This window comes from Cucurbita pepo, chromosome LG19 (genome assembly GCF_002806865.2).
Source record: "Cucurbita pepo subsp. pepo cultivar mu-cu-16 chromosome LG19, ASM280686v2, whole genome shotgun sequence".
Taxonomy (NCBI): domain Eukaryota; kingdom Viridiplantae; phylum Streptophyta; class Magnoliopsida; order Cucurbitales; family Cucurbitaceae; genus Cucurbita; species Cucurbita pepo.
Genome location: NC_036656.1, coordinates 7349597 through 7371050, shown reverse-complemented (window position 1 = coordinate 7371050; position 21454 = coordinate 7349597). Strand labels below are relative to the sequence as shown.

The window sequence follows — 21454 nt, the reverse complement described above, 5'->3', positions numbered from 1 at the left end:
TTCTTCTTTTTCTTTTCAATTTAGTGTTCCCAAAAATCATGACCCATCTCCTCCATTCTTTTTAATTTATACTTTATCTTAATGTATTGGGTGCCCCACCATATACATACACATATATATATATATATACACATGATTTGATTTTTAATTTAGTATAATAAACCGGTATGAATGTAATAGTCACCCACCGCTAACAGAGATTGTCGACTTTGGCTTGTAGCACATCACCGTCAACCTCACGATTTTAAAATGCGTCTACTCTTAGAGTTGCATGTAATGCTAATAATAATAATAATATTATTATTATTATTATTATTATTCCCAATCCGACATCAAAACTAAGATCCAGCTCACAAAGCAGCCGTCATTGCACCCACCCTTCATCATCATATGCAACCGCACAGCCCCTTCAACACTTGGTTGTTGCGCCATTTTTGGTGTGATTGGATTACCTTCATGCAGTTTCAAGTTAAATAGAGACATAAACAAGGAACACCGAGTAGGTGTTCGTGTCACATCAAGATTCATATTTTAGATGCAATATTAAGCAAGAACATTTAAACTTGTCATAGCATAATCTATGTTTATATTGAACAAAACACATCAAATAGGGATCTTATCGACGTCAAATTGTCCCGTTTTATTTAATGAACTCGAGGGGCTAAGTACAGGAAAGTGCTACAGAAACAATCATATATGAGATGCATTTAATCAGCTGTACAATTTTAATGCCAGATTCTTTGGAACAAAGGAAAAAAAACAGTGTCCATCACTATCAATAAACAAATAAATAAGCATTGCCGCCCTGTTGGAAATTAATTTGTGGGGAAGTACGAGGAAGCTGCAGCAGAATCATGACAGAAGGGCAATGTTTGACCTTTGCCTTCGGATTCAAACTTATGTTCACATCTACCATGTTAACTCTTAAATCAAACACCTCATAAAGATAGATAAGCTCATTCCAGAATAATCCCCAAAGGATTTGAATCCAGGTTCCCAGACACATTCTTATTAACAAAACGTAGTTCCAAGTCTAAACAAGATTAGCCTTGATATAGCAGATTTACAGATTTATGTTGAGCAAGAACAAAGTGGTTCAAGTAACAATGAGAAAACAAATGCACTCAAGAATTTAACCCAGACAAAAAAAAAATATGAAAGAAAAGGATATCATTATGTTGTACATTTGCTAGAGTTTCCAAACAAGACGAGCTCAGGCTTCTGTTTCTAACTTTCTACTCGAACTCTGATCATTCCACCATCCAAAAATTCATGAATCAAAAGAATGGTAGTGTTTACAACACTCTGGACGGACATCTTCAAACGCGCGTGGAAATACCAAAAGGACTGAGCCTCAAAGATTATTCACAAATCATACAGCCATCTTCTTGTCTGTTGTTTCTGAGACATCCCATGTCCGTCAGTCCATATAATCCCCATTCCATCCGAGTCTCCCCAATGCCAAGAATGAACGCTCTTCCCCATTTCATATTTGGCATTCACTTGTATATATCAGAAACAAATCCCATACGCTGATGGTTTAAATTAAACCATTTCATTTTGCTGCAAGTTAATCAACTTCCAGAAAGCAGAAAATGAATATGATACTAATCACCAGCCGGCAAGGTCAGTGTCATCACTGGAGAAGAGAATGGAGGCTCATGTTAACTGCCATGGAGAAACTTCTCAAGGGGATTCTGGAGGAGAAGAAATGTCAGAAACTTCTGCAAGGGCTTCAAGCATGTTTATGACCTCAGTTGTATCATCCAAGTAATACTTGGCCTTGCTTGGTTTCTGTCCAACTGTGCATGCAAAAACTGATGTATTGGAAGAGAGGACGCCACTTGATACTGCATTGCCAATGATCTCAAACATGTCTTCATCAGATCTATCATCACCAATGCATAGCACAAAATCGGCCCGTCTGCCTGCATCGGCCATTGATGTGAAAATCTTTTCTGCCACCACACCTTTACTAACCCCCTAAAAATTACAACAGATTTTGGAATCAGTTTTCATAAATTCTTAAAAGGGGAGAAGAAAGTAAATGATGAAATATATATATACACACACATAAATGTGCACGCCTACTGCATTTGCATCCCCATTTCACAGAACGTTCACACGTATGAGAGGTGATACAATACCTCAGTTCAAATTGTTCCAAGTAACCACTTCAAAATCCTTCCCAATAAAAAAAAACCAATCGAAAAAAGTCCAAAACTGGACGATAAAGCATAACAAGACAGGACCAACTACCAGTTCTAAACCAAAACCAGAAAAACAACCACAACACAATAAGGCAATGCAATACGCAATTTCCACTTTAAATTAAAATGAAATACTCAATTGATGTTATTTCAGAAGTTTAAAGTAGAAGAAAATACCTGTGGCTTCACTTCTACAATGAACTGACCACTTTTTACAGCAACTGGTTCATTTGCAAGCACACTTTCGAGATGATCCAACAGTTCCTTGGCCTGGCTGCAACCAAAATCAGGGTCGGCATCCTGGTGGTGCCACACCAAGGCACTTTCCTTGGTTTCAATGGAAGAGCCGTCAGTAGCTTCTGTATATAATTTCATGACTGGCTCTGCGATCTGTATCCAGCCAAAATCACTACCTTGACCACAATTTTCCCAATCCTTATCAGCAGACCACCTGATAAAGTACAAGGATCAAACAACTGTGATATATATAGATATATAGATAGACAGACAGAATTTATTTCGGTAAGAAACAGCGCTTTCGTTCAGAAAAATGAAGGAAAATACATAGTCAGACAGATGGGAAGAACAAGATTTAGTGGAGGATGTTGTAGATGGAAAGGAGACAAAAGACTCACCTCATAAAATAGCCATGCTCTGCAGCAATCCCAAGTTTATCGCAAGAAGAAAACCAGTTGCCCAAACTTTCACGCCCTCTTCCACTGACAACAAAAACAGTATTCCTAACATCATCGCAAAGTGAATCTATGATTGAAATAACTTGATTACTTGGGGTCTTATCAATTGAAGTTTGTGGCATGACAGTGCCATCATAATCCAATAGTATAGCCCTCCTTTTAGACCTTGAATATTCAGCAACAATGGCATCAATAGACAACTTTTTAAAGTTAGGATCAAGTGCTACAACTCTGAACCCAAAGCCCAACCCAATTCCCCAGCACCGTTTTCTGAAGTGATCCTTACAAGTTCTTTCCATATCTTGGAAGAAACTCTTTGACCAGTATGCCACATCATGAGTACTCACATACTTGTAATGCTTTTCATGGCGCAATTGCTTCTCAGCATCAGCCATTGATATTGCCTCATTCAATGCTTCGGCAGTAGCTTCAATGTTCCATGGATTAACCCGCATTGCACCACTGAGAGAAGGGGAACATCCCATGAACTCTGATATGACTAGCATGCTTTTTTGTGGTCCATTTGTTTCTGTGCTATAATCTGATCCAGAGGTTCCCTGCCTGCAGACAACATATTCATAAGGAGTTAGGTTCATTCCATCCCTCACCGCTGTAACTACGACACATTCGGCAATGGTATAATATGCAGCTCTCTCAGTGAGAGAAACAGGCCGATCAATGAACACAATTGGTTCATAATTTTGCTGTCCAAAACAGTCATTAATTCTCTTGCAGCATTCCCGTATTTCATCTTGTATTTCCTCAAGATCTTTCCCTCCTCCTCTAGCTGGGTTTGCAATCTGTACAAAAACAGCTCTACCCTGCCACTTTGGATGTTGCCTTAGCATTTGTTCCATTGCCAACAACTTCAGATTGACCCCTTTAAAAATGTCCATGTCATCAACTCCAAGTAAGACAACTTTTCCTTCAAATTGTCGCTTGAGCTCCTGTACCCTCCAATCTTTATCGGCCAGCCTTAAGACTGACTCCATCTGGCCCATGTGAATTCCGACAGGCATGATCTTTATCCCCACGGTCCTTCCAAAATATTCCAACCCAATATAACCCCTCTTTGATTGATATTCCAAACCCAACATTCGACTACAACAAGACAGGAAATGTCGAGCATAGTCAAAAGTGTGAAAACCAATAAGGTCTGAATTCAAAAGAGCCTTAAGAATCTCTTCCCTCACAGGCAAAGTCCTATATATTTCTGATGAAGGAAATGGACTGTGAAGAAAAAAGCCCATTCTCAATCTTGTAAACCTTCTCCTCAAAAAGGTGGGCAGCACCATCAAATGGTAATCATGAATCCATACAAAGTCATCATCTGGGTTTATGACCTCAATGACCCTTTGAGAAAATATTTTATTAGCTGCTACATAAGCTTCCCACAGAGACCGATCGAACCGACCACCATGAGTCGCTGAGAACGGAAGCATATAATGGAAGAGTGGCCACAATTGCTGCTTGCAAAAACCATGATAAAATTTAGATAAAATTTCTTTAGGCAAAAACGCAGGAACACACTTAAACCTCTCCAACAAAAGCTGTGATACATCATCTTGTTCGGAAGAATCAACATCCACCTGCAAAGATCCTACATACAAAACCTCCATATCTTCCGGCAAACCATCCTTGAGCTGCCACAACAAAGAGTCTTCATCCCAACTAAAACTCCAGCCTTTATTATCCGGTCTACGCTTCGCTTTAATAGGAAGCTGATTGGCAACAATAATTATACGGTCTTGCACAACTGAGGAAGGTCCCTCAGAAGTCACACTGTTTGCCTGGTCATCATCAAGCTCTGATATTACCCCTGCAACAGTCATTACTCGTGGAAGTCGCTTCTTCTCACGACCCATGATGGGAAAATTCCCTGAAGCTAAATCTAAAAGATTTGTATACGATTTGGACATCATCTTAAATGATCTACGATAAATTTCCAACTCAAAAAAAGCTTCACAAAGAATCTCAAGAGAGTATTCACAAAGCACAGGACAGGTATCCTCCTCCTTGAACGCCTATAACTAGGCAAGATCTGAAACAGGTATCACATAAAGAGAGTCACCACGAAGACCAAGTACTAAATTCACAGGAAATCGCATATCCAAAGCATCAAGAACTCATATGCATCAAGTAAATAACACACAAAATTAGGATATGATCCACAAAAATCCTTCCGAAACACCAGGTAGTGCATACAAACAACCAGTACGATGAAACTAAACAGGAATACAACAAGAAATCAGAAATTAACTTCCAATTAGAGATGAAGATGCAGATATAATTACCAGAAAGACAAAAAAAAAATCGATACTAACCAGCCGCAAAAGGATGAAAGGGAGGAAAAATTATTGGGGGTGAAGTGTGTGGTTGGATCGGAAATTTGATGGAATAAATGAACAAATTTGCTACTTGGAACTGAAAAATCTAGGGTTTGGTTTTGGTCTCTCTCTCTTCAAGCCAAAGAGTCGCATTACAGACTCTCCTTTTCCTCCACCTTTTCTTTGCTCTAAACAATTCCTAAATTGCAATTTTTTTCCCTATCAGAAAAATAAAATATATTTATATAATAGAATTAAGAAAAAAAAAATTGAAAATTGCAAAAAGAAAAGAAAAGAAAGAGGATAAGGTCGGCCAATGGACTACCCAGTAATGCCAACTGGCTATGACTAAGGTTTAGTCCCGCGCGCTCTCAGTTGCCGCTGATGGAGCAAGCGCTTCGTGTCGGTCGATGGGAATAGCCACGTCGGACAAAGATAGAGTGAGGTGGGGGCCCGCAAAAGGAGGGGGAGTCCGCTGCGGCGAGGACAGAGGAAGTAGAGTAGTCTTGGTCGGTAGAATTGGGCTGGGGTTCGTCGGAGTTTGATAAGGCACGTGCTTGATAGAGGCACCGCGTGAGGAGGTGGCTCCTGAGTGGCAGCAGATGGCGACAGTAGGTCCGGTTGTGGCCACGTGGCCAGATACAATAGAATTGGGACTCTATGGTGGGAAGGATGTCATTGATGACGTCATATGCCAAGCGAAGCAGTGGAAATCACGTGCAAAAATTAATTTTTTTTTTTTTTAAATGTATTTGTGGTTAGGGTTGGGTAATATTAATGTATTTCTTTTTTTTTTATCCTATCATTTTTGCAATTTCCAAAGTTTTCACATATATTTTAAAAACTTTAAAAACTCTTAACCATGGATTAAATTATAAATGGGTGAAACTAATAAAAAAATGATTAGAAATTTAAATTAAAAGAAAAAAAGAAATTATTTTACCGTTATGCAGTAATTTTGAAAGGGGAATGATGTAAATAAAAGAAAAAGGAAGGGCCCAAATATGTTAGGTAAGGAGTTGTAGGGGGTTTTGGCGAAATAGTCAAAAAAACACCAAAGGAAGTGGGGCCCTTAATGAGTCAGATTGTAGAGATGTAATGTTTGTGTTTGTTTGACTTTTGTAATGTCCATTATAGCGCCCACGTACGTCAACTTGGAGGGGTTTTAAGGGAACTTTTCCTATCCAAACACCCTTTATTCTCCCTTCCCTACGATACAACATTGTGTTTGCTACCACTCAAACTAATCCCAAACATTGTGGTTATGCTCCTTCTATATTCAGGTCAATTAGATCGAGCTCTAGTCTATCTTAACAGAAATGCACTCAAAAACTCTAATTTACTTCGTTTATACAACAAAGAAGGATATGTTCTCGGGTATTCTAAATGACATTCTTCTCCTATTTTTCTTCTACTTTAAAATGATATGGGAGGGAAAAGAACAAGAGGGGATGGTTGGAATTTGAGCAGTTTGACTCTGAAGAATATATTTGGAAAAAAGTCAAACTTGCTTCTTTATGTTTTATTTTTTATTTTTTTATGTTTTATGAGAGCAATGGTCAATATTAGTGAATCTAATTTGGAAGCCAATGAGCTGTAAAGCCATTCCCAGCTGACCTAAGTCAGTAATTGAGTTACATTCTATGTGCCATCTTTGTTCAAATTTTGACTTTCAAACCTTCTGAGGGATGGGTTTAATTGTGTTCCTCTTTGTTTGGCAGGAAATCTTGGTTAAAGTGGCTTTCTCAATCTATTGAATTGGATAAACCTTAGCGCTACAATCAATACTCATCTACAATTAATACGCGGATAGATCTTATTTGGTTAGCCAATAGTAGCCATACATATATATATTCTAATTTATAATTATTGCATTATAAATTTTGACAAATACTCTAATTCACTTGAGCTTCATTGTGACTTTATCTATAAGATATTAAAGTCGCACATCAAATCATAATCAATTATAAATAAAATGTCGATTCAAATTTAAATGAAAAAGAAAAAAAAAAAAAAAAGAGAGAGAGAAAGAAAAAGTATGTTAATTTGTGAACGTGGAAACCCATTTCCATGAAAGAACGTTGTGGGCAAAAAGTAAAGAGAGGAAGAGAAAGAGAGTATAGATTCAATGAACCTAAGAAACACACATGATGAGGTTGAGTCCCAAACAAAATTATTATTTCATTCTGTCTTCTTCTTCTCCCCTTCCCGACGCTTCGAAAGAAAGCGATTTTGAAAATAGAATAACTAAGAAAAATTTAAAGCGGGTTGTTTAATACCTAGAGAAACTCCATAGTTATATATATTTTGTTCGGAGTAATTTTATGTTAAGTTTTTCTTAAGATGCATGTGAATGAAGACAAACATGATGTAAGACTGATGTTGGTCGGTAGATATTTGACTCGTTGTCGACATTAGTGTAGTAGCTTTGGGCCATTTTTAAGTGGGTCGGCCCACAATTTTCAAGGGCAAGGGAAGGTGAAAGCCCAAATCTTTAGGAGCTCCATCCTTTAGTTTCTTAAAACATTCAACCCTTGGATGTAAAGGTGTTTGAATCAGTCAACATCAATTCATAAATACCTTACAAAAGAAAGCATTTCCATCAGCGTAGTGAATAATGCATGGATTTGGTACTTTGGATTAAGAAAAGGTTACATGGGGTGGAGTTTTTAGCCATAATAAGCAAAAGTATAATCAAATTCTTAAAAAAAAACAGAGAAAATGTTCGACAGTCACATGGCGACATGTACTCCAAATCCCATGATGTGATTTTTCACCTTTCAATTTCCGAAAGCAACCACACCGACAGCGACACCTTAATCTACGTTACAGCATTACCCTCGTCATGGGCTGCGCGTTTGGTAGTTTTCGCATGAGCTTACAAGGGGACTCATTATTTTTATGCTATGCATTAACATTGGTAGGTCCATATATGACAGCGATTTGTATAACCGCATCGTTTTTATTTTCAAGTTTGAATTCACCGAATTAAGCAGCTCTTGAGAATGAATAAAAACAGAGATGAAGAGGGGCTTGAAGGCAAGAATATAATTATGAATCCCTGTATATACAAGATACTCCATATATATATGTATGTATTAAAGAATGAAATCCAATACCCCGAAACAAAAAAAGGAATAGATATCCTAATGGCCGATGCCGGGGCTTGGAACGGACTCTACGAGGTGTCGAGCGGTGAGCTTCTGGTCGAGGAGCAGGGCATGGGCCTTTTTGCTGGGAGCGGAAGAGGGGACGGTGCCCTTGGGAAGGGCGGCGAGAAAGAGGCTGTGTGGAGACGGCGTTGTAGGGAGGAGTCTGGCGGCTTGTGATGTGAGAGCAGAGGATGCGAATAGAAGGAGCAAAAGGAGAGGGAAAGCGATGAGTGTGAAGCGAGCCGCCATGGAGAGAAAAGATGAGTGATTCAGAGAGGTGGGTTCGAGGTTTGGTTGAAACATGGAGGGGTATTTATAGAGTTTGGGGTTGATTGGGGTTGTGGGGAAAGGGGGTTTATAATGGAGTTAATTAAGCAAAGGGATTTCACACGAGGATTAAACTAATTAATTTTCTTAACCAACCTAAGAATCAGTGCAAAATAATGATCACTGAATAAAAGTAAATTGATTTGACATGAGACCCTTTTAAAATTACAATCCCAAACCTGACTTAAAAACACGACCCATGAATATGCACATTTGAAGGAGCAACGTGGGGAGCATACATTTTTGTTGAAAATTGAAAACTAAAGTGTGACGGGCTGCGAGAAGTCATAAGATTATGGTCGAAAAAGTAAAGAAAAAAGGGTGTCGGCATGAAATTTGGAGGAGGGTTTGCTGGGAAGAATGTCTACAAGAGGCCCCCATCTGTCCACAACAAAGGGGTCTGCGTTTTGACAGGATTCATCCATTTCCACGCCCCAAGGGTTTTTGGTTTGCCCTGTATTTATTCTTTATGCATTCGTATCGCTGCTTAATTGGCCCCCTGTTTTGGGGGGTTTGGAGAGCATGTCTGTGTTATTAGGCAATTCTGGCTGATATATGACGCACGAGTCTCCACTATTTGTGTTGGTTTGGAAACTTTGTTTGCAATGAGTAGCTAGAACGCCACCTTTATACACCAAAAATGGTTCTGTCTTTTCAGTCTTCAGAGCTAGGAAAAGGCTATATCGTACATGGGCCAGAGGAGGTTAATAGGCTGTGAATTCTCCTGGGCATGCAGCTCAAATCAACTAGCTCTGGCCCATCCACCACTTTTTTTCTTCTTCCTCTTCCGGCATAGCACTATCACTCAGAAGAGAATTCAAGATTACATTTACACCACAAAGATCAGATGTGTAGGTCAGTCCACACAATTATTTCACCATTGGCAGAACTACTAGAGCCATTAAACTAGCCACTCCCATGCTTAAAATCACCTGTTCGCATTTACATGAAAGATTCTAGTTTTCGTGTTTTGGAGAGGAGAACGAGTGTCAGTGAAGATGCTGAGCTCCAAAAGTGATGGATACTGAGTGTGCTAGCGAGAACACTCTGCTCCAAAAGGAGTTAGATTGTGAGATTTGACAGCAATTGGAGGAGGGAATGAGTGTCAACAAGGACACTCGCTCCAAAGGGGGTGAATTGTGAGATATCACATCAGTTGAAGAGGAAAATGAAACATTTTTTATAAGAGCATAGAATCTCTCCCAAACATAAGCGTTTTAAATATTTGAAAGAAAAGCCTAAAAAAGACAATATTGGAAAATGAGAGAGTCTTCATAAATGGAGGAAGGGAGCTGTGAGACATTGAGAATTGTGTTGTGTAGAGATGCATTTGGGTGGCAAGATGTTTTATTGGGTTTGTTATTTTGCATGCAAAGGTAGCCATTACAGGACCCACTTCACCGGACCTCTGCTATCCATATTTTTCAATACTCCAAATACTGTGCTTAGTTTTATAAAGCAAAGCCTTCTGCACATGACACAATACCATAAGACATAGCTGTAGCCCACCTCTGAGTGGCTCCAAATTTGAGGCAGATCTTGCATTATAAGGAAAAATGGAAGCGAGGTACTAAAGATGGCAGCTTTGAGATTTGCCTCATTCATGGATCACCAAAACACCTACAACATATGAACTGCATACGTCTAAACACAAACCAATTTCAAGAGAATTTGAAACAAACACACCAAATCTAAACATTCAACTTACTCTGAATTTGAAACAACTTGTTTCTCTTCTACGACCAGAACTCAACACATTCTCAAGCTTTCTTTGCAAATCTGTTGGATTGAAAACTCTGCCGGAAGAGCTCAAATAAACAGTGCGTTGAAGAGGGGGAGACCAGAGACCACTTGTGTCGTAATCAAATCCAAATTCGGTAGCATCGCAGAACTTCTGAAGCAATCTGTCTGAAGTGGATTTGGGTACCCTCTGAACTAATTTTGGAGTAGCAGTGGTGGAAATGGACATTGATGGAGGTTGGAACCCAGTTGAGGGGTTGAAGACGTTTTAAAGGCGATGATGGTGAGTTGTTTGGCGAGGGTTTTAGTAACGTGTATAAGCGGGTTTAGATTAGAAAGGAAAGGGATTTTGTTGACCCAAGCTTACTGAGGGGGGGTTGAATTGTGTCAGATTGAAAAGAGAAGGTAATTAATGAAAAATTGATCAAGGGAATCAGAGCCTTATGACCCAATTGGTCCCTGTGACATCAGAGATTCCAGGACTTGTTATGGTCCTGTTTGGAGCATTGGAAGAAGAGGGGGACAAAATTTAAGAAACTTGCAGCTTACAAGCCTTTGTGTTTGGAAGTGATGAGAATGGCAGCCTGAAAGCGTCCAGTTCTTTGCTGATTTTGACTTTGGATCAGTGAGTTCTGGTGGGTGTTGATTAGTTGGTGGAATCTCATCTCTCTTTCCCTTCTGAACTTCATATATGGTTTTGGGTATCCATGTTTATGAACCCCAAAGGTTAAACAGGGCAAAGGGTGGCTCGCCTTTTTGAGCGATGCTTCATTTACAAGGCTCAACTTTTTGGTGAGTGAAGGCAAAAATCATAAGTGCTTCTCAACGTTTTGATTGATAGCAAATTCTATCAATATGAAAGAGATTTAATTACATTTGAACTAGTGTATATATATATATCCCTTCAATCAACATCTTACGTCGACTAAGGAGGTGAACGGAGAACCCTTTCTAACAAACGCGTTTAAAAATTCATGAGACTTACGGCAATAAGTAACAGACAAGAGCAAACAATATTTACTTAATTGGATTTGGACTGTTACAGATTATTCTTGTAAGAACGCATGGTACACTCAAATGAAACATTTGTCATAATTCATATTGGACCGTGGACACTAAACTAGGTTGCATGCAAGTCAAGAAGCCGAATACAAATTCAAATAAAATTGAACCACAAGATGTATGTCATCAGGGATGCGCTGTTCTAACACATGATATCACCAAATTGTGTCTAATGTTATAATTGAACCCCATATTTTGATAAGATTTTCCTAAATAAGGTAAGAGTTTTGTTAATTTTATAAAAACAAAATTCAAAAGTTAAAAAACAAAATTCTAAATTTTTAAAAAACAAACCAACCAATTTAAGAAATGAAAAAAAAAAAACCACATAATGTAAGCAAATTGTAGTGCCGAAAATATGGTTTGAATGTGGTGGCATGAAGTGGAGGGAGGAGGTTGACGTGATTAGGACAGTTTGGTCGGGTTAATCCAGTCTGCTCCAACCTTCAAAGTTTGGAACGGCTGACTTTTTTCTGTAGCTATTAAACCCAAACCCAAACCCAGACCCAGACCCAATTCGACTCAATCGCTCTTTCTTTCTTTCTGCTGCACTTCAGCTCCAGAACAAGGGGTCTTTCGCATTCCCTTCCAAACAAACAAGGCTCTTAAATTACTTTTTTTTTTTTTTTTTTTTTTTTTTTTTTTNATAAAAAAGAAAAGATTTTTGCAGTGAGAGAGAGGGAAAGTCCGCGATCTGAAGAGAACCCATCTTTGTCTCTCTCTTATTGTGGACGGTCCAGCATTGTACCTGTGGGGGCTCCTAAAAAATGTCTGCGTACAGAGCTGAAGACGACTATGACTATCTCTTTAAGGTCGTCTTAATCGGCGATTCTGGCGTTGGCAAGTCCAATTTGCTTTCCCGCTTTACCAAAAACGAGTTCAGCCTCGAAACTAAGTCCACTATTGGCGTTGAGTTTGCTACCCGCAGTTTGAGTATTGATGGCAGGGTTATCAAGGCTCAGATTTGGGACACCGCTGGCCAAGAACGGTGATTTCTCTTTTCTCTCTGCTTTTTTTTTAATTTCATGATCTGGGTCCTTGTCTTTTTTGGTGGAAATGTTGTGTCACATATGGGGCTCTCCTATTGTTTTATTGTTTTTCTTTGTGCTTCTGTTGGTTTCGAGATGTACTGCCTTCAAATTTAATTGCTTCTTTAGCTTTGATTACTGCTAATTAATGTATTTGCTTGGTTTAGATCATGTTTGTTCATTTGTTTATTAGGTTCCATATTTTAGGTGTTGATTGTAATGGGGTACCAAACGGGTTTGGTGGATCTAAACTCAAAGACATTTCTTAGAACTTCGATTACTTTTATCTGCCGGATGTTGCCTTCCCTTGTCATGTTTATCCCCATCAAAACCTCAATTCACCATATGGTTTGAGTTCTGTGTTGTTGTCCAATTTGCATCACTAGTTGACTCCCAAATGAACGACATCCTATCCTGCTGGATGCTACCTTCTCCATAAAACAGCACACAGAAAGGACCAATAGAGATAGCAAATCAAGCCTTCCAGCCGTATTTCAATATGGAAAGCTTTTTGGTTTGGTTATGCATATGCTTGAAACATGTCTTTATGACTTAAACCAGGAGCCCCCTTCCCTTCAATTGTTACTCAGACATCTTATGTCTACCGATACGAATTGCACATTCAAATGCACCTAAAGTCCGTGAGTATGCTAGAAGACCGATCAGCCAAAAGCTTACTGTTTCTTTACTTTCCTCTTCCAAATATTTGTCTTCCATTATTAGGAATTATGTTGGGTTATTCGTTCGACCTTCATTTTGGATGTCGTTGAGTGTTGGCTTATAAGTGTGACTAAAAACTCACCTCTTTCTAGCGTTTGGGGTTGAGAGAGCCGACGAATATCAATTACTAGTATCAAAGTCAGGTTACAGGAAATCTGTTAAACTGGTTATGAAAGGTCGTGTTTATGTGAAGATCTAATTCGAAGTTTGTGCAATTCCTTATCGATGCGAAGATGCTAGACATGGAGTGTTGGTTTATAAAACATATGAGGCCGTTTTTGAGGTTGACTGGACCCATTCATACTAACATTGCGATATCCCACATTAATTGGAGAGGGGACAAATGCCATCAACGACACTGTGGCCCGAAAGAGGGTGGATTGTGAGATCCCACATCAGTTGGAGAGGGGAACGAAACATTGTTTATAAGGGTATAGAAACTTCTCCCTACTAGATGTGTTTTAAAAACCTTGAGGAAAACCATGGAAGAGAAAGCCCAAAGAAGACAATATCTGCTAGCGGTGAGTTTGGGGTTTTACAAACACGATCTTGGATATTCTGCAGGTATAGATATATTTTTAGTGTCTTGTTTATCTGAAAAAAATGGCACAAATTTCTCATTATATCATGGTGAGTGTAAGTCAAAGGAATTCTTGGCGTGAGCAAGCTTTTGCTGTACTGAAAATGGTTAACCTGTGTGACAGACTTTTAACTTAGCTTCACCTTAGAACTTCTGCTCACCTTATATTCCTACATATTCAGTCATCTGACTTCTCCAGCTCGTAGGTATCGAGCAATTACAAGTGCCTACTATCGAGGAGCAGTTGGTGCCCTGCTTGTGTACGACGTTACTCGACACGCTACCTATGAAAACGTTGAGAAGTGGTTGAAAGAGTTGAGAGATCATACAGATCCTAACATTGTAGTCATGCTGGTTGGCAACAAATCCGATCTTCGTCACCTTGTGGCAGTCCCAACCGAGGATGCAAAATCGTTTGCTGAAACAGAGTCCGTCTACTTCATGGAAACCTCCGCACTTGAATCCACAAACGTGGACAACGCGTTCGTTGAAGTGCTTAAACAAATCTACCACTTGGTGAGCAAGAAGGCTATGGAAGCTAGCAATGATGCTGCTGCATCAGTTGTTCTAGCAAAAGGGGAGAGAATCGACATCAGCAAGGACGTGTCCGAGATAAAGAAAGGTGGTTGCTGTTCCAGCTAAACTTGTAATCTGAAGTTGCTGCAGCAGGATGTCACCTGGGGCACATGTATTTTATCTTTCTAAGGTATACACAGTGATTTTGTGAAACCTTTCCAGGGATGCATACAATAGGGAGAGGGGATTTTGATTACTGATAAGTTAACTCGTGATGCCAAAAGTTGTGATATGCTTAAGCTGCTGGTAAACTTGGTAGTTGGGAATTACAGTTGATACTCATTTGAGTTTGAGGGACATTGTTCCTATGCTGAGTACATTATTGTCTCAAACACTCCAACATTTGTTTCATTGCTTGTATTGTGTGTAAACTACAGTTATAAGAAACATCTCTGGTATTTTCTTATTCTCCTTCTTTGATATATGATATCGGGTGTCACGGGTCGAATCTACGGTGGGTCTGAACTTTGACCCGGATTTCTTTGGATCCTCTTTTCCTTAAAGTCCCCTCCTTTTTAATTGAATTTAAGAAAATCATTTTCTCTTTTTTTCTTTTTACTATCAAAACAAAAAGTAAATATTTTATGTAATAATTTAGGATCTAATTAAGAAAAAAAAAAAAAAAAGAGAGAGGTTGAGATACCAAGAAACATTGTGATTCAAGTGGTGGGTAAGGAGGTGAAGCTTATAATTAAGCATCAATGGCTACATTAATAGCTTCAGTTATATCTTTTACATTCACCAACTGATCATCTTCAGCTACAGCAATGGCCTCCATTGAAAAGCATTCACTACACGAAACTCTGGCTTCCACCACGTTCAATCTCATTCTCTCCAATGCTTCTAATACTGAAACCAATCTATTCTCTCCCTTCTCGCATCTCACTTTCACTTTAATCTCTTCTCCCATCTTCTCCACCTTCACTTCCTGTTCATCAAGCATCAATGGAAGATTCAATTTACCATAAACACATACATAGCAACAATTCTAAAACAACAAGGACCTTGAGCGCATGGAGTTCCTTTATCGACTTCAAATATTCTCTCTCAATTGCTTCCAGCTTCAGCTTAAGCTTATGAATGAACACAACAGCGTTCCAGAACCCACTCCTCTGTTTTCCCTGCATAAATAGAGAATTTCATCATTTATGGCCCCAACAAACAAAATCACCAAAACAGAATGTCTTAGGAATTACAGGGGATTCATGGGTGCCCAGAGATCGAACAAGGCGTAGCTTCTTGCGTGAGTTGAATCTGTTTTGTAACGTAGAAACCATCTCTCTCAGCTCCGACTTGCTTCCCAATTGAGATAAGTTAGTGAAGAATGTGGCCTGAAATGAAGAGTTTGGGTCTGGGTCTGGGTTTTTATAGCGTAAAAAGGCGAAACTGAAGCAATCACTGAGCTACTTTCCTTTTGTTCTTATGTGAACATGAAAACAGAGGAACCCATCTCTCTAAACTTACGCAATATTTAATGATTCGTACGCTAATACTTCTATGCCTATAGTTACACACATATATACACACGACAATGCGGTATGTGGGTATTAAAAAATTAGGCTGGGTGTTGTCTTTTATGTTTCCCTCGTTATGAGTTTGGACTGTTCATGGTTAAAGAGGATAACTTTAACTTTTTCCCCCTCAATTTAAGAGATGGAAAAGGCAATTACAATCAATAGTAGCACATGCATAGTGCTTTTTTACTTCAGGTCTAATGCTGTCTGCCAAGCACAATGGTGTAGCTACCTTGGATTAAGATGTTTGAAGTTTGAATGTTGGGATGAGGTGAGAAGAAGACAAGGAAACAGAGGACAGAAGAGGAAGAAGAGGGGTTTGATCAGTGATAAGGTGTACAAATGGACAGAGCAGAGACCAATGAGCTGGTTCACTCACGGGCTTCCTCAATCACCTACCTGAATTGTAATGTAATGTAATGTTGTTTTGTTGAAAATTTGAAGGGCTTGGTGAGCTCTACAGATAAGTGAGTTTAAATAAGTCACATGTGTCTGACACTACTTTTTGGACTCTGTTTTATTCTTTATCGTTCTTTCCACTTCGGGTGTACCCAAAAAGAACCTGCGCCTTAGAAATATGATATGTCAAACGTGTTTACACTTGAAAACAAATGAATCCCACCTGCTCTGATTGGTGTTTGGCATTTTGTATATGCCTATACCCTCCTCCGCCCCTGTTTTCCTCTGCTTTCTCTGTCTTCTACCCTCCCTTAAGGTTTTGTGGGTAGGTCTTGTGGAGGGTGGTATTGGGTTTGCTTAGAGGCACATAGAAAGACGCATGTGATTAATCAATAGTTTTGTGGAAATGTAAGCAGCTTTAGCTTTTTTGAAGGTAGTACTCGATGGCGGTATCCCCACAAACCCCCAAACATGTTGGTCTCACCGCAGAAAGGCGTTTTTAAACCCTCCTTTTTTCTGTGTGTGTGTGTGTCTTGTTTTTTTAGATATTTCTTTAAAGTGTCCATTTGTGTTTGACGTGTGTGTACTAATAATAAACTATTTGGGTGGCTCGACTTTTGATTGCTCCTCCTTTGGCTTCTTCCTTCAACATACTTTCCTTTTGCCTCTCTTCCTCCTCCATGGATTCCACCTATACGCCCAGGGAATGATTTGATTGGTGGAAGTAGAATCGAACTCCAAGACTCAATGTACTTATTGGCATTCGTTTCTTTCTCCAATTGACGTGGGATCTCATGATCCACTCCTTCTTTGTGGTCCAGTGTCTTCGCTAGCACTCGTTCCTCTCTCCAATCAATGTGGAATCTCACGTAATGGTTATGGTGTTCTCCGGTGTTCTCCAGAATTTTTTGTGACCTGACCATGTTACAAAGGTATCGGGAGAGTAACTCTTCTAGTAAATATAATTTAGGGGCAAACCAAGAAAGAGCTAGTAAGATGTGATGTCATAGCAAAAGAGTGGGAGGGCTACATGAATGAGGATGTTTGAGCCCATGTAGGAGGGGCTATAACTGCGGCAAAAGTAGGCCGGGCCTTTCAGCCACAAGGCGGAGCAGTGTATTTGGATATGTGGGCTCCTAATTTGGGGTGTTCATTTGAGTGTTTGTAAGATTTGTCAAATGGATCGGATTCCCTATGGTTTATAAACTGAAATTAAAATCTAAATCATAGACTACTGTGCAAAACATATATGAAAGGATTAGAAATGTCACCGTTCTTACAGATACATCCAATGTCTCAAGCTTTTACATCAAAATTAAGAATAAATCAAGAGCAGCTTCAATTCCTTGTAGTCAAAATGTTCTTTCTTGACTCAAAAAAATAAAGAATTTATTCTATGCCCACAATTGTTTGTCACTATTTTTTTCTTTTGTTTTGTTTCTAATTGGAAACCCTGAACTTTCTCAATGAAAACGTTGATTCTGACAATTTAAAGAACCCCATCAATCACAACTTAAAGTATGGCTAATAATATGTAATAAACACAAATTTGTTGAATTAAAAAATAAGAAATGAAGAGAATTCCAGATCTTCAGTGAAGGTTTGTGAATAAACGGCCTTTCAGTGTGATGAAATGCCACAAATGAGTATAAAGTAAGAAAAAGGATTTAGGTATAAACTAATCAGCGGCAGGGCGTCGAGTTTCTGCATACGCATGCGCGCGCGCGCGCACCCAGATGGTGAGAGAAGGGCAGATTTTAAAGGCAATAAATTATGGCGGGGAATCAACAGCCGAACCGCCGCAAGTCGTAAAGAGTGGCGGAAAGAAAGAGGTGAAGAATAAGGAAGAGCGAGATGTATATACCCCATGGATATGCTCCTCCGTGGGTTCCATAAATACAAGTTGTTTGTGTTTTGCTGCGTTGTGGAACAGAAGGAAGTAGCCACTGCCGTTGTATTACAGGGCCAACTCTCTATTGGCAGCTCACTTAATTCATTCTCACTGTTGGCTGCCAAACGAGATTTGCCCAGCAATTCCTCTGCAGCTTTATCATTCACCTATAACAATGTGCTTCCCCATTTTTCATCTTCACGTCCTTCTAGCTTTTCCGGGTTAGTGAATGAATGAATGAATGAATGAATGAATGAATTCTTTTGTTTTTAGTCTGCCACTACCAGATGCTCGTTTAGAATCATTTTTATACAGATTGATTCCTCCTTCAAATCTTCATGGAATTATTCCCAAATCCATTGCTTTAGATTGTATGCACTGCACACCAATCATCTTCTTCAAAAATAATCACTCCCATTTTCAGGGTTTCACTGTACAACATGAAGACTATCATGAATTCATTAATTCCAATAACAAGGTTACCTGAATGTGAAGATTAGGGGCAGCTGGGTGGAAGATAATGTATGTATGTGGTAGAAGAGTTGAATGGCAGGGCAAGTCTCTTTTGGCAGACGAACCACTCTTAAAACAGCAACTATTTTAAATCTTTCTGCCAAAAGGGATCCGCCCTCTCATTCTTCTCTACCCCTTGACGACCCTCCATTCATAATGTTATATCTCAGTGTTGTTGGTTGTGCTGGGATTTAAAGGCTGCATGATTCGCACATAAGCCTTGAATATGCCTGTGGCCGGACGAATAGAGTATTTCACATATGCCTTTTGGATCATTCTTCGGATAATCAAAATGGAACTTCTTCTTCACTCTCCTCTTTCATCCGTTGCAATCATGTCATCATCCCCACTCCCCCTTTCTAAAGTATATCCCAACAAGCGATGAATTGCAGTCATGCTCTGTCAAACAAGTTCAACTCTGTTTTAAGTGTATGCATATAAAAATAAATTACATCTACACGCTTCCCAAGCTTCCAGCCTTTTTCTTCTTCAATTTTGCCCATCAATGCAAGCAGAGAAAGCACTGAACTTGTAGGGTTGGTTTTGGTCCCAACGCCATATCTTCCAAAAGAAACCAACTTTCTCACTTTTGTCCTGTTCTGAAGCTAACCCAGATGCTAAAATGGTGTTAAAGTGTTAGAGGAAGGATCACCATGTTTGATTCACTTTCATCCAACTCAGTTCTTCTGAATCTAACTCTTAAGCTCTTAGACATTACTCTTCAAACATCCTTTTAAAGGCAAAGCAAAGTAAATGAAAAAATAAAATAAAATAAAATAAAAAAAGTGTATCTACGATGAGTTGACCCACTTTGACGAAGTACTTCCAGATTGTCATATCAGTCTGTAAGCATGTGATATCGCTTCCTTGGGTTATTTACATTATTGCCCTCCTCCTAAGATTTTCTTTTTCCTTGCTTTTCATACTAAAATATTGTTTGAGTTAAAAGAAATATAATGATAATTATTATTAAGTGGGAGATTAATTTGTTATTAAACATGAAATGTGAACAAATGTAGGGGCGTTTTAAGACAAAGCTGACACGTTCCCCTAAAGGTCTCGATTTGTAGACCATCTTCTTCCATTCTTCACTTTCTCTGTTTTTCTGCTGCTTCGCTGCTCTGTTCACAACCCAACCTTAACCCTATTCTCCCAAAACTGCCATGAAACTCAAAAAACCTTCACCGTTTTCATGCCTTCTCTTTCTCTTCCTCTTTTCCATTGCACCCTCTGTTTCGGCAACTCTCTCTCCCACCTCCGCCCCCACCGCCTCCCCGTCGCCGTTCTCCTTGACCCTCGACCCCAAGCAACTCAGAGCCCTCCAATCTCTTCACATTCCCACTTCTAGAAACCCATGTTCGCCGTCTTCACTCCATAATGTCACTCTCTGCGACTCCTCCGCCCCTTTCCGCCACCTTCTTTCTCTTCGCCTCGTCAACTGTGCTGACGACGTCGCTTTGTCCTTCACTGCTCTTAAATCTCTTTCCACTCTTCAATCCCTCCAGTTCCTCAACTGCCCCATTTCCCCCATTCGCTTCCCTTCCGACCTCGCCACTTCCCTCCGCTCCTTCACTTGCATTCGCAGTCTCCGTAAGCTCACTGGTGTGTGGCTCAGTCGCCTCCGGAACCTCACTGATCTCACTGTCTCTGGTGTCCCTATTACTGCCTCTGGTCCTTATGTCATTCTTGGTCATATGAAATCCATCAGGACTCTTACCATTTCTCACGCCAATCTCACGGGTTTTGTTCCTAAACACCTCAATCTCAACCTCACCCATGTCGATTTCTCCGGCAATAAGCTCAGGGGGGAAATACCTAGTTCCATTACATCGCTTGAGAATCTTCAAACCTTAAATTTGTCGTTGAATTCGCTCAATGGTGAGATACCCACTTCAATTGGGGACTTGATTTCACTTCAGAACTTGTCATTAGCTTCTAATTCGCTGTCAGGACCGATCCCGGAGTCTTTCTCAGCCATCCCGGGGATAATTCATATTGATCTCGGTTCAAACCAGTTGAACGGGACAATTCCGAGGTTCATTTCGGAGATGAAACGCTTGAAGTACTTGAATCTGGAGAACAATCAGTTTCGTGGAGTAATTCCTTTCAGTGAATCGTTTATCAAGAGGTTGGAAGTGTTTAAGATTCAGGGGAACCGCAATCTATGTTATAACCATTCGACATTATCATCCAAATTGAAGCTTGGTATTGCTCCTTGTGACAAACACGGTTTGCCGATACCCCCACCGCCGGCTAGAGACGACGATGACTATTCAGTGGCGGATGACAGTGGAAGTGATTACGAAGAGAACCATTTTAGTCACGAGGAGGATAATCATCAACACGGGCCAAACAAGGTAGTTCTTGGAGTGGCAATTGGGTTGTCATCCTTAGTTTTTATCATTGTTTTCTCGGTTCTCTTGTCCAAGTGCTGTCGTTGAGATTACACCTCTTCGGATTAGCCATCACAAGTTCAAGCTCGATTAGATCAGAAACATTATTTTGGAAAACAGAGTTCTTTTAATCTATCATCTCACATAAGTATAATGTTACAGTTGTGGATGAGAAAATCTATCTGTTCAATGATTTAGTTTTCGGTGAAACTTCTAAAAAGATGCAATTAATAATGAGACATGTTTGTTTATCTTCAGTTGTGTACTTTTGTTCCATAACAAGCATATCCATTTTGTGTTATTAATATGCATGCACTGATTTGGTTA

General features: G+C 39.5%; 4 protein-coding genes and 1 long non-coding RNA gene across 5 annotated transcripts; 2 read left to right on the top strand and 3 right to left on the bottom strand.

Annotated features, from left to right (window-relative positions):
• Positions 1 to 962: 962 nt before the first annotated feature.
• LOC111781331 (probable alpha,alpha-trehalose-phosphate synthase [UDP-forming] 7) lies at positions 963 to 5458 on the bottom strand. The gene is made up of 4 exons (XM_023661863.1): positions 5230 to 5458; positions 2846 to 4946; positions 2388 to 2661; positions 963 to 1983 (listed from the first exon to the last, which is right to left on the bottom strand). The coding sequence occupies exons 2-4, from the start codon at positions 4825 to 4827 to the stop codon at positions 1687 to 1689; spliced, it is 2553 nt and encodes an 850-aa protein (XP_023517631.1). The 5' UTR covers positions 4828 to 4946; positions 5230 to 5458; the 3' UTR covers positions 963 to 1686.
• A 4409-nt stretch (positions 5459 to 9867) lies between these two features.
• LOC111781950 lies at positions 9868 to 12160 on the bottom strand. Its single transcript, XR_002813043.1, has 2 exons — positions 10420 to 12160; positions 9868 to 10331 (listed from the first exon to the last, which is right to left on the bottom strand). It is a non-coding gene; the product is annotated as an uncharacterized LOC111781950 (long non-coding RNA).
• A 5-nt stretch (positions 12161 to 12165) lies between these two features.
• LOC111781949 (ras-related protein RABA1c-like) lies at positions 12166 to 14826 on the top strand. Its single transcript, XM_023662694.1, has 2 exons — positions 12166 to 12501; positions 14048 to 14826. Exons 1-2 carry the CDS (start codon positions 12281 to 12283, stop codon positions 14481 to 14483), a joined length of 657 nt encoding a protein of 218 aa, XP_023518462.1. The 5' UTR covers positions 12166 to 12280; the 3' UTR covers positions 14484 to 14826.
• A 225-nt stretch (positions 14827 to 15051) lies between these two features.
• On the bottom strand, positions 15052 to 15882 carry LOC111782031. Its single transcript, XM_023662796.1, has 3 exons — positions 15614 to 15882; positions 15422 to 15538; positions 15052 to 15345 (listed from the first exon to the last, which is right to left on the bottom strand). Exons 1-3 carry the CDS (start codon positions 15692 to 15694, stop codon positions 15109 to 15111), a joined length of 435 nt encoding a protein of 144 aa, XP_023518564.1. The 5' UTR covers positions 15695 to 15882; the 3' UTR covers positions 15052 to 15108.
• Positions 15883 to 19741: 3859 nt separating this feature from the next.
• Positions 19742 to 21384, top strand: LOC111782071 (receptor-like protein 51). The gene has a single exon (XM_023662849.1). It carries the CDS (start codon positions 19898 to 19900, stop codon positions 21173 to 21175), a length of 1278 nt encoding a protein of 425 aa, XP_023518617.1. The 5' UTR covers positions 19742 to 19897; the 3' UTR covers positions 21176 to 21384.
• The last annotated feature ends 70 nt before the right edge of the window (positions 21385 to 21454 follow it).

What these genes read in the sequence shown, in the direction of transcription:
- LOC111781331 (XM_023661863.1), bottom strand. Translation starts at nt 4,827, where the DNA reads ATGATGTCCAAATCGTATACAAATCTTTTAGATTTAGCTTCAGGGAAT. An exon ending in GAGCATGGCTATTTTATGAG is followed by an intron (nt 2,662 to 2,845) that starts GTGAGTCTTTTG and finishes GTACTTTATCAG; the next exon opens with GTGGTCTGCTGATAAGGATT. An exon ending in TTGTAGAAGTGAAGCCACAG is followed by an intron (nt 1,984 to 2,387) that starts GTATTTTCTTCT and finishes TGTAATTTTTAG; the next exon opens with GGGGTTAGTAAAGGTGTGGT.
- LOC111781949 (XM_023662694.1), top strand. Translation starts at nt 12,281, where the DNA reads ATGTCTGCGTACAGAGCTGAAGACGACTATGACTATCTCTTTAAGGTC. An exon ending in GACACCGCTGGCCAAGAACG is followed by an intron (nt 12,502 to 14,047) that starts GTGATTTCTCTT and finishes TCCAGCTCGTAG; the next exon opens with GTATCGAGCAATTACAAGTG.
- LOC111782031 (XM_023662796.1), bottom strand. Translation starts at nt 15,694, where the DNA reads ATGGTTTCTACGTTACAAAACAGATTCAACTCACGCAAGAAGCTACGC. An exon ending in TGGGCACCCATGAATCCCCT is followed by an intron (nt 15,539 to 15,613) that starts GTAATTCCTAAG and finishes CTATTTATGCAG; the next exon opens with GGAAAACAGAGGAGTGGGTT. An exon ending in AGGAACTCCATGCGCTCAAG is followed by an intron (nt 15,346 to 15,421) that starts GTCCTTGTTGTT and finishes CTTGATGAACAG; the next exon opens with GAAGTGAAGGTGGAGAAGAT.
- LOC111782071 (XM_023662849.1), top strand. Translation starts at nt 19,898, where the DNA reads ATGAAACTCAAAAAACCTTCACCGTTTTCATGCCTTCTCTTTCTCTTC.